The 12705-nt window shown below is 39.5% G+C and overlaps 1 protein-coding gene across 11 annotated transcripts in view; it reads left to right on the top strand.

Moving 5' to 3' along the window:
- Nucleotides 1-12705, top strand: part of LOC137233901 (cyclin G-like) — a 159636-nt gene that overhangs the window by 25796 nt on the left and 121135 nt on the right. For 5 of the 11 annotated variants that reach the window (XM_067757482.1, XM_067757503.1, XM_067757429.1 and 2 more), the window contains exons 2-4: nt 4275-4370; nt 4450-5896; nt 5955-6065. The exons of 2 other annotated variants lie outside the window; for them this stretch is intronic. In XM_067757482.1, coding sequence (XP_067613583.1) covers nt 4275-4370; nt 4450-5896; nt 5955-6065 — 1654 coding nt within the window. Of the gene's footprint in view, nt 1-4274; nt 4371-4414; nt 5897-5954; nt 6066-12705 lie in introns of those variants that run through there. 4 more of the 11 variants (XM_067757439.1, XM_067757447.1, XM_067757452.1 and 1 more) reach the window with 4 other exon arrangements.

Genomic DNA, 12705 nt, shown 5'->3' with positions numbered 1-12705 from the left:
GGCATGTGACGCCAGAAGACAGTGTCCAGTCAGAATACCCGTCATGAATCTACAGTCCTCTTTTTTAATGATAGAAGCAACTTTGTTAGTCCAAGGTTGTTAGGCCTACATATATTCTTCGACACTTTACAGCCCCTTTACACTCCAAATGGTGCTGCGCTCTCTCTATTTGCGGGAGTAAAGTATCTGGACGTCGAGATCGATAGTAAGCTTAGCTGCAAAATTCATATCAAATGGCTGGGAAAACAATGTACAATGTTAAAGAGCTGAATAAAGGCGAGGTAACAGTTATGTATACTTAGGTCGTTCAAGATGACGCACTAAGCGAATATGTTCCTTAACCAATTACCTTTGGACTTTAACATATGTGAAACAACCGACTGTTTTGCAGTAAGACCTCATTAGTCTGCCTGTTGGAGCTCAAGATAATCTGGTCGAAGTGGTAACCTCAGCAGACTTTCTGACATGACTCCGACATTAATCTGTACATCCTCACTGAGTTTTCTTACTTGATCAGTTAAGGTATCTATTTCAGCCCTTCTTTCTAATTCGGCAGCTTAATTTCCCATTGCATCGCCCAGGGTAGTAAGTAAACGCAAGATGAAGCCTCAAGCATGGCGCTGACAGGAGTTCCTGGTTACGGAACCATTGCGGACAACGGGAAGGAGATACATTGAGGAGGACTAAAAAAACAGATATTCACATTGCCCGTTACGTCTAGCAAGTCATTCCCAAATAGTACGAGACAGTCCTGGAACTTCTTTATTGGCTAACTTTAAAGTCAAGTAGCAACTGTTCATTACACATCGTTCACAATCCAAATCTCAGCAGCAACAGTATCGTCAAAATTACCATTAATTTCTTACCTTTTAAGGTTCGCTGATGGCACTGTGTTCAAGGATAATTTAGTCTAGCTGCTTATCAGCTAACCATCATTTATGTTGCTATCCTTCTAGCAAACAAAAATCCTGTTGTGGCTTTTGAAATCTTTCTTTCAATGTCTATATCCAAGGCCGCTGCATTAATGTTTTATATCCGTCCATTAAAAATAAAATAAATGTAAAGCGCGATAACCTCCGAAGAGATCTAAGGCCGAGCTTCTCTTCCAATTTGCGTCGAGCTCCTCTTGCTTTTCCCTACAAATTGGCCGGACGGGACCTACATGTTTTATGCCGACTCCGAACGGCATCTGCAAGGCAGATGAGTTTTTACTGAGAGCTTTTCATGGCAGAAATACACCCGGGCGCTTGCCAAACACTGCCGAGGGGCGACCCTGCTTAGAAAAATTATCTTCTAATGGAAAAATCTTATTTCTAAAATTATGATGTTGCTTTGCCCGGGGTGTGAAACCAGGGCATACGGCGTGGTAGGCGGAGCACGCTACCATCACACCACGGTGGCCGCCAGTCAATTGCTTGATGCTAAAAGGGACAAGGCAAAAAAGTCCTTTTTTAAGAATTCGATATCACATATTGCCCCCTCCCCTCAGGTATTCAGATAAGAAAGGTAGTAAGAGCTGCTCATTTCGGAAACCTGTTCGGCTTCAGAGCCAATAAGCCAGCCCAGCATCTCCAACTTTATCCATTTAGATAGCTGTTGTGTCTCGACAGCCTCTCAACCTGATGTTTTTAAAGGTCATTTTGCTGCTGCAACATGATTTTCATATCACAGTTCCGGTAATGTCAAGCCAACTATCTTCGAATCGCCGCCTAGAGCTTCTTATAGCCTTTTCTTTGATCCCTCATTGTGATGATCTTTTTTATTCTTGACGCTTAAAGAGAAGCTACTTCTGTAAATTATTGAGTCTTATTCTTGGACTCATTGGCTTCCGACGCGCACAGATAAACCAAGCATCCTATGGCAAGGATTTTTGTGTCCAACGTAAAGTTTATTTTTGGCCACCTTTGAGTTGGTGCCAGGCACGTAGAGGTATTTTCCGTTGTTGGCTGTCAAAAAGTCTAAAAAATTTGCCATATTAGTTCTGGGGCTGTATTAGTATGTGTGAGTTTTAAAATGTACACTTTTTCTTCATATAATTTGGTATAAAAGAACAATGTACATTTCAAGACTCACACTTACTGTATACATCCCCTGATTTCCACCATTAAAGCGTACCGATTGTGCTGGAGCAACCGCAAGATACATTCGCTTTCCCATTATTATCAGAAATGGTGATCTAAGTAATTTTTTTTTTGCTTTTTTTGAATGCTACCTTTTCGCCATTTTACAGGTCGCTAAGGAGGTCCAGAACTCGGCCTGAGTATAAAGTTTCCTCAGCCGGGTCTGCACCGCCAATTTAAAGGTGCCTTAGCTTCCACGGTTTTAAAAAGGCGGAAATGATGGAATATTAACACCACAGCAATTTCGACCAACTGTTACCCTGAGGTGGACTAATATCGTCACCGACAGTATACTTTCCTATAGAGAGCATATTCATCAGAATCTTATGGGACGCAATTTTGAGGATAGTATAGGAATATTACGATGGCATCCATTTGTCTTGCCACTGTGGCCCTTCTCTCTCACCGCTTTTAATTATTTATTGCTTATTTGTATCCCCTAATGATATTTGTAGCTGACAGACCACAAGTCTTTCACTATCCGCCACCTTGTATACCCGGGGTTGCCATGAGTGCCATGCACCATTAATATTAGCTGTGTTATTAAACGGTTTTATTTAGCTTGAGTTGACAGGCCGCATGCACGGCTGCACGACCGTTGTGAACGAATCTTGTAATTGAAATTTAAGTAACTTCCCGATAAGCTACAAGCATGAAACTTGGAATATAGTTCAGAACCCGATGACAATGCAATAATAAGAAAAAAATCGCCGCTAGGTGGCGCATGGATCGAGATATTCGCAAAAATCGTATTTGTGGACCGATTTGGCTCATATTTGGAACACTTAATACATACAGGAATAGAAATCGACATGTGAAAGAAAATCGCCGCTAGGTGGCGCATGGATTGAGATATTCACAAGAATCGTATTAGAAGTCCGATTTGGCTCATAAAGCGACCTATCAAAAAAAAATCGCCGCCAGGTGGCGGAAGGATCGAGATATTCACAAAAATCATATTTGTGGTCCGATTTTGCCCATATTTGGAACACATAATACATAGATACATGAATAGAAAGCGACCTATGATGCCCGATTTGCCTCATATTTAGAAAAAATATTGCATACAGTCCGGTAGAAGTGACATCAAAATATTTTGGAGCTGGAGGAGGGACAAGCATACGTGGCGCAGAGTCGAGTAAAGTCTTTGGAAGGATTATGTATTGAGGACTTAGGTTGTAACAAATTGTCAGGAAAGAGTCCTTGTAATAATGAGTCACTGAATGAACTAAATAGAAAAAGAAATAATAGGCAATTAAATAAAGACTAAAAAATTGAAAATAAAATAATTTAAATAAATTTTTTAAGTTAAACGGTTTTATTGAAAACAATACTTACATGAAGTAATAATAATACGAAAAGCTAGAAAATAATTAGGTAGGTCCTAGGTACTAGTCATCACACTCCTTATCAATCTGTGGCATTGATCAGACAATTAAATAAAAGCGTTCGAAGCGTCATATTTCTATTGATAGTCATAAGTAAAACTAACTGAACCTTAATCAGTCACATTTTTAGAAATTTCACGCGCCCAACACTTTTATTTAATTGTCTGATCAACGCCACAGATTGATAAGGAGTGTGATGACTAGTACCTAGGACCTACCTAATTGTTTTCTAGCTTTTCGTATTATTATTACTTCATGTAAGTATTGTTTTCAATAAAACCGTTTAACTTAAACATTTTTTTTTTAATTATTTTATTTTTCACATCTATATACGTTTACTCTTAAACTTTATATGGACTGCTAAGCGACAAACTTTAAATACACCTTTGAAATTGCTACGCATAAAATTAGTACTACTAAATTTCAATACGCATTATACTCAGATGTAACTGAAATATGTGGCTATGTTTCACCCTCTGCACTAATTCTATGCGCGTCCACTATTTACCACAACTGATTCAGCTATATGTTATACACAGAAATACAACAGGGGGTTGTGTCTCCACTTTTCGGTACACCCTGTGCTGTTGCTAGTTGTTTAACCACTGCCGCTAGATGGGTCTCCTAAGCATTATCTAACCGAGGATAGGCGTTTTTTTTCATGCGCAAACGAAACGTATACGCGTGTAAAAAAACACGGCTATTATCATCGTAACTCTTTCGAAACATGAACAAGACCTAATGCCATTTTTTCTCTCCTTTACAGTACTATTAGTCACAGTTCTCTCTCAGTATTATGCACAAGCGGCCAGCGTCGACTCAGGTGATGATTACGAGCCAAGTCACTTGACAAACGACCAATGTAAGTTCACTCATAGTAAAATAGCCTAAAATCTTTTAGTTTAGTATACAGTTTGGATTCACATCTACTTTTCAGGCAGTGTCTTTTTTTCAGTCGCAATCGGACTCACAATTCTCCAAAGGATACGTGATGGCTGAAACTTCGAAACGAGTTGGACGTGTGGAAACAAATAAAGTAAAACAAAATAATCGCCTGAAAGCTGGCGGAGAGTCATCATCTTTAGATTCAGAATCAGATGCTGATTCGGAATCTGAAAGTAGAGACGCCGAGTCGGAGGATGACGACGATGATGATGAAGAAGAGTACTATGACGTTAGCGATGATGAAGAGAGCAGTAGCACAGATAGTAGTAGTGATGAAAATATTCCGCGCCTACTCTCTCAATCGGCATTCAATCGCATCTCGGAAACTTTGGGCGCACTTAATACAATGGGACATTTGTTGGTGGATATAACGCGCGGTGGGCAGCATGAACCCAAACTTGAAACGTATCAAACATCTGGTGTGGGAAATGGGGTGAATATTGCCTCTAGTACTGTTAGTGGGATGAGTACAACAAGCGCTATAACGACTACTAGTACAACGACGGCAGCGCCATCTAGAAAATTTAGTGACGTAAATCCGACAGCTAAAATACTTGCGCCACCGTCACATGAGAGTAATCTCGTAAATGAGCAAAAAATTACCAATTTACAGACATTAGTTAAGCGGGAGGGAGAAACACAAACGCCAGCGAATCCCATGTTCGTTGAAACCAAAGATACCAAGAAGAAGAAGAATCGGAATAAAGTTAAGAAACCAGTAACGGGTGCGGGTAGTCAAACGCAACAACTAGTAGACAAACTACCCACCACAATGCGACCAAGCACGACTACCCACCCGACAACCACACACTCAATAGATCGTGTTGATCAGTTGCCAGCGACTACTGAAGATGTGATCGGTAAAGACGCCGAAAATTATTGCAAAACACCCAACGGGCGTCCTGGCCGATGCGAAGATTTGAGTAGCTGTCCCGCTTTATTATTGAACTTAAGCAGCTTATGTGAATCTTTGTGCTTTAAAAGCCTTTTTGTGCCCGGGGTCTGTTGTCCATTGCCAGAGTCTTCAACTGTGCTCACTACACAACGTCCACTAAAACTGACTACAAAAGCGCCAGTTACTGTGATAGCAACAAAACGTCCAACTACACCACGTCCAGCATTATCGCCGAGTTTGGTATTAATACCACAGTTGAAACCCTCAACAACGACCGCAACAACAACGACTACACCTAACCCGCTGGGAAATGAGTTAGAACTGCTAGGCAACAATAATATTGTAGATCTAGAAGAGTGTGGACAACAGGAATATTCCTCGGGTGGTATTGTTGGTGGAGTTGAAGCACCGAATGGTCAATGGCCATGGATGGCGGCAATATTTTTACATGGTCCCAAACGTACAGAGTTCTGGTGTGGTGGCTCGCTTATTGGTTCCAAATATATTTTGACAGCAGCGCATTGTACGAGAGATTCGCGTCATAAACCGTAAGCTATTTTAATTTGTTCCTATTTGAATACTTTTGAAGCCGGTGTCATATTTTAGTTTTGCAGCGCGACAATTTACTGTACGTTTGGGTGATATCGATTTATCGACCGATGCTGATTCTTCGGCGCCAATTACATTTACTGTGAAGGAAGTGCGGGCACATGAACGGTAAGTGGTGGAGAACAAACTAAAATTGGCAAATATTGAGGTACTTGTGACTTTTGTTACACCGACTGAAAGATAGGAGGTGGGTTTTGTCGAGGGCTGGCGTAGCATTCAGTCAATGCAGGATCGGAAAGGGATACAACAAACTCCAACTGAGTAAGAATACAGTAGTTATTTGTTGAGGTGTGACTCACACCCGACGATGTGGGAGGGGAAATGGGGGGCTTCCCCCGGGCCCGGGGTTTCTAAGGGGCCCGCGATTTGGAGGTACTAAGACATTTTTTTTTAATTCAGGAGAGCCTTTCCATATGCAAATTTTAAGCCGAATTTCAAAAGCAACGAATATTGATAATGATTTTTCGCCTGAGCCTTCGAACAGGGAGGAGACAATAAAAACATCAAACAAAAATGTATGTTTACATGAATCCGAAATCGTAGAGTTTTCGTGGTAACACTGATGAAGGTTCATCTTCAAAAAGTCTTCCAACAATACCACCAACTCTGTATCAAAGTCCAGATTATTTAAACGAGTTTGATATCGGTACCGTGAATAATGAGTTTTTGCGATCTGAAGAAGTCAACGAAATAACTCCGCGAGGTAACCAAAAGTGCCCTTTTATTTTTCCACGTGATTGTCATGACGAGGCATTTCCCCACCTCGTTGTTAAACAGAATCTTGCCAAATGGAGAGAAAGTGGAGCGTGACTGGTTAGTGTGGAGTGCCAGTAGCAATGCTTTTTATTGCCTGTCATGTCGTCTGTTAAGCACCAATATTTTGTTTAAATCTACCTAAAATTTGTTGTCCTGGCGGATATTCGAAATTCCAGGTATGGAAGAAGCTATACGATAAACTGCCATCACACGAAAATACTCAAGATCACATTAAATGTTATATTCAATGGCGATCTTTACAAAATCTAATTCAAAAGGAGGCTACAGTTGATACACTTATCAATGAACAGCTAATCGCTGAAACTCAAAAGTAGAAAGAAATTTTATATAGAATTTTGGCCACTATTTTATTTTTGGGTGAAAGAGGCCTATTTTTCAAAGGCGAAAGTATATATCTTGGTGAAGGAAAAAATTGGACATTTTTTGGGCATCTAAGATCTCATAAGCCAATATGATCCGATACTTAGAGATCATTTGGAGAATGTTAGGATTTCACAACGACAGCACAAACGTTTACAAGTTCACTATCTTTCCCCAGAGATTCAGAACAAGTTTATAGAAATTTGTGCAAAGCATGTGAGTGAAACTATATTAGATCAAGGCAAGAAAGCCAAGTATTTTGCTATCATCGTTGATGCTACGCCTGATTGTAGTCACGCTGAACAGAATACGTTCATTTTGCGCTAACTCCATTTCAATTCGAAAGCAACAAATTTTACAATTCAAGAACGGTTTTTGGCTTTCGTGAATGGTAACCAAAAAACTGGTCAGAAAATCGCTGATCTAATTTTTTATACTCTAGTCAAACATGAAATCCCATTAAAAGATAACGGCGCCAATATGAAAGGAGCTTACAACGGAGCACTACGTCATACTCGAATGCTGATTACTCGCCTTTTGCAACCTACAGTCTCAATTTATGTGGTATTGATGCTGCAGAATGTTGTACCGCTGCAATTACTTTGTTCGGAGTTGTACAAAAATGTTTTATTATTTTCAGCAGCAGTCCAAAACAATGGGACGTCCTCAAAAAAAAATGTACCAAGCTCTCTTCACAGTCTTTCAGACACTAGGTGATCGGCTAGAATTGAGGCAATCAGACCATTCGCAAACCATGTTCCAGGATTAACACAAGCACTAAATTCATTAATTAAGCTATATTTTACTGCACAAGCATACGGAGATATTACCGGCATTCTCAAATACATCAACAAGTTCGAATGTGTCTTGCTGCCCTCAATTTGGTTCAAAATACTGACTAGCATTAAGCTAGAGACGCCACCATTGATGTTGTGGTCCGACATCTGGTTCCCCCCATAAATTCAGAAAAAAAAATTCGGAAACACATTTTTTCAGAAAACATTAGCCAGAACCCTTTTTTCAGAAACAAAAATTCAGAAATCAATATTCAGAAGTCAAAATTCAGAAAGTAATAAGACAGCAAAAAACATAAAATTTTGCGCAAAAGTTTAATGTGTTAGATTTAGAGGTCGTTACCTTTTGGCGTAACCGCGAAATAAAAGTATTCGTAGAAGTAAATTCAAAGATGTTTATTATTATTAAAGTCTCATCGACTTGAGTGATCGTAACAACTAACTAGAAAACTGTCTCATTACAATAGGAAAAAATTATATGATAAAGAGATAGAACAAAGACGTATAACAGCTATTCGAGTTGCCAGATTATTTCAACATTTCCTCTCAACACGAATATCTGTTTTAGCGAATTCGAAATAAAATTCAAATGTGCATATGTATTATGAAAGACCCATAAGCTTCACAAATTTAATGTGTTTATCCTTTGATAGATTTTTAGTGAGTACGTCTGCAATCATGTCACCAGATGCTATGTAAGCTAATTTGACAGTGCCCTTAGATATTTCATCACGTACATGATGAAAGCGTATGTCTATGTGTTTAGTACGCGGTCGGTATACTGGATTTTTCGCTAGCTGTTGAGTGCTTAAGTTGTCGCATTTTATTAAGATATGCTCATTTGCCGCATATTGTCCAATTTCCTCTAAAAGGCGTTTAAGGTAAATTCCTTCTTTTACTGCTGTAGACAGTGCATAGTATTCCGCTTCGGTTGTGCTTACTGCTACCGCACTCTGCTTCTTACTTTCCCAAGAAATTGCACCACCACTCATTAAAAACACGTATCCAGAGTACGATTTTCTATCTTTGATGTCACCACCCCAATCTGCGTCAGAGTAGCCTTCTATTTCTTTTATATTGCCATCGTATTTCAACTTCAGATCGATAGTTTTTGCCAGGTAGCGTAATATATGTTTCGCGCCAACTTCGTGCTTACGGGTTGGGTTTGAATTGCATTGTGCCAATTTACTTACAGAATGTTGTATATCAGGGCGTGTAGATATTGCCAAATATAGTAACTCACCAATCAACTGCTGGTATGATTTCTGTTCGATCTGTGTGTCAGATTCGTCTACATCACCCACCTTATACCCTGGATCCAAAGGAGTTGATACAGGACGGCAATTGACCATATCGTATTGTTTTAATAGATTGCGTATATATTTAGACTGACATACTGTTATCGCACCAGTACTTCCACACCTGTCGATCTCCCAACCAAGGAAATATGAGATCGGTCCCTTATCAACGAGCTTAAACTCTTTTGCGAGGTCGGCTTTAAACATGTTTATGTCTTCTAAACTTTGGCTACCTACAATTAAATCGTCTACATAGACTGCAACGACACATAAATTTCCGCCAATGTAGCGTATGTATAGACACTGCTCGTTTTTGCTAGGCAAAAACCCCATTTTATTGAGGACGGCATCAAGCGTGAAGTTCCACTCACGTCCTGACTGTTTGAGCCCGTAGATTGCTTTGTGTAGCCGCAATACTCGATCTGGATATTTTTCATCTACAAAACCTTCAGGTTGTTGCATGTAACACTCTTCATTTAGAGAACTATTAAGGTAGGCTGCTGTGATATCCAACTGGTGAAGATGCATTTTATTTGCAGCTGCAAGCGCAAGCAACATTCTTATTGTTGCATATCTTATGACTGGCGAGAATGTTTCTTTATAATTAATCCCATATTTTTGGCTACATCCTTTCGCCACTAATCGGGCCTTAAAACGTTCGATGTTTCCATTTTTATCTGATTTTAAATCAAATACCCATTTACATGCGATTGGTTTTTGGTTTGGTGGTAATTCAGTTAGTGACCAAGTTTTGTTCATAATCAACGAGTCAATCTCTTGTTTCATGGCTGCTTTCCACTCTTGCTTATATTCTTTACCGTCAATGACTTTCACGCTCTCGGTTATGGTGATTTTATTAGATAAAAAATTAACGCTGTTGGGTATTTTTCGGGGTCGACCGGGCCTGCCTGTGCGAATAATTTTCGGACGTCCACGCTTTGGTTGGCATACTTCATCAGAACTTGGCTTTCTGCTTAAACTCTGTTCATCTCTTTCTGCTACATTTGTTTCTGTTAAATGTGTGGATACGGTATTTTCTGCCACCTCATTATCAAGGTTTTCGTACGATTCAAGTTGTCTTAAAATTTCACCGTCCGGCGTAGATTTACCCATTAGCATATCTTCTTGAAATTTGACATCTCTTCTAATAATAATCTTCTTCGCTTCTATGTCATACAATCGATACGCTTTTGACTCTTGTGAGTAGCCCACCATAATACAATTCCTTCCTTTAGCACGGAATTTACGATTTTCCGATTTATCCAACGCAATCGCTAAACACCCGAACACTCTGAGGTGTTGTATATTAGGCTTTTTCCGATACCGTATTTCGTTTGGAGTTATATCACCAATTGATTTAGATGATATGCGATTTCGAAGGTACACCGCGGTTGCTACTGCCTCCGCCCAAAATTTCTCACTGAGATTGGCTTGCACTAACATCGACCTTGCCATTTCAACCAATGTACGGTTGGCTCTCTCCGATACTCCGTTCTGTTGTGGGCTATAAGGAGTACTCAATTGGCGTGTAATACCATTTTCCTCCAGGTACTTATTAAAGGCATTGTTAATAAATTCGCCTCCATTATCACTTCTCAAAGAGCGTATCAACTTCCCTGTTTGACGCTCTACCATGTTTTTAAATGCTTTGAACTTATCAAGTACTTCTTCCTTCGATTTTATGAAGTAAACAAACATTTTTCTAGACCTATCGTCAATGAAGCTAAGAAAATATCGTGAGCCACCAATTGATTGAACGTTGAAGGGGCTACATACGTCGGTGTGTATCAAGCCCAATATATTGTCAGCTTTACTTTCAGATTGTTGTGGGAACGGTTGCGTGTGAATTTTGCTGCGCATGCATGTAACACACGAATTATTTTCCTTAAAATGTGCTTTTTCTAATCCGCGCACTAATTGTTTTGTTTTCATTTGATGCAAACATCCGAAATTTACATGTCCAAGCCTCAAATGCCACATATTTTCTTGCAATACACACGAATACGCCGACTGCATTGTACTCTCAAACACAAACAAATCATTTTTGATATTTGCTTTCAAGGTTATACCATTGCAATGTTTATCTTTTACAACAACACCCTGGTCTGAAAATGTCACCTTCGCGCCGTTTTTAACACACTTTATAACTGAGAAAAAGTTATGTTGGAATGTGGGAGCATACAAGACATTTTTGAGCAGTAATTTGCCATTTGCCGTTGTCAATTTCACATCTCCCTTTCCTACTGCTGTGACGATTTGATTTCCAGGAATCGACACCATTTCCTCTACTTTTTCCATTGAAACAAAAAAATCTTTGTTGTTACACATATGTGATGTGGCACCACTATCCACAATCCACTCAGACCGGTTTTCGCAATTGTAGTAGTTGTTGATATTTGTGATTGCTGTGTTAGCTTGTGCATAATATGAGCTTTCCTTCGATTCTTTTTGTTCTTTTGGTTTTTTCGATTTACAGTTGTAAGCATAGTGCCCGCGTTTATGACAATGGTAGCATTTAACATTATTTTTCGCCTTACAGTTTCCACGCAAAGTGGAAGTAGAATCATTAGGGTTCTTATTTTTGTCCATTCGATGTTGAGCTCTATTATTGTTGTTGTTCTGAGCAGAAAATGCATGCTGAATGCTTTCTTTATTGTTTCGATTATTTCTTCGCTCGTATTCTTCTAGAAGTTTCACTTTTAATACGCTGTATTCCGGTAGTTCATCTCTTGTTTCCATGGCAATCACGAAGCTTTCAAAATGGTTTGGCAGACTCGATAGAAGTATGATGACCAACATCTCATTGTTTATGGCAATTCCGACCTCTGCTAATTTCTCAACAATGTCTTGAAATGAGTTTAAAAATTGTAGCATATTACCGTCATCCGACAAACGGAGATTCAACAGACTTTTATATAGGGTAACTTTTCTAGCAGGACCTTTGGGTTTATAGATGGACTCCAATTTTTCCCACGCTTCCTTGGATTGCTTGCAATTTTTAATGTGGTTCAGTTGTGTTGGTTTGACTGACAAAACCATTGTAGCGAGCGCTTTCTCATCTAACGTATACCACTCTTCAGCATTGTCATCAGTCCGTGCTAGTTTACCAGACACGACTTTCCACTGATCCGAATGAATTAGCACTCCACGCATTTGCACGCACCATGAGTCATAATTATGCTCATCGAGCTTTTCAATAGCGTATAGCCCATTTGCCATATCTGGGAGTTCACTTATAATATGCTCACGTGACACTTGTTCGGATTTTATCGACTCTGGTTGCAGTAAAGTGTCTTCAAACACGTCGTCATCTGTCGAATTTGATTCTTCAGTTATCTCTTGTTCTTCTACTTTACTTTGGCTTCGCGTCTTAGGTCCACCTGGGCCCATAACCTTTTGTTAGATTTAGAGGTCGTTACCTTTTGGCGTAACCGCGAAATAAAAGTATTCGTAGAAGTAAATTCAAAGATGTTTATTATTATTAAAGTCTCATCGACTTGAGTGATCGTAACAACTAAC

The sequence above is a fragment of the Eurosta solidaginis genome, chromosome 1 (assembly GCF_040869045.1).
Source record: "Eurosta solidaginis isolate ZX-2024a chromosome 1, ASM4086904v1, whole genome shotgun sequence".
NCBI classification, from domain to species: Eukaryota; Metazoa; Arthropoda; class Insecta; order Diptera; family Tephritidae; genus Eurosta; species Eurosta solidaginis.
Note: the sequence above shows the minus strand (reverse complement) of the source record. Positions and strands in the feature narration are given on the sequence as shown.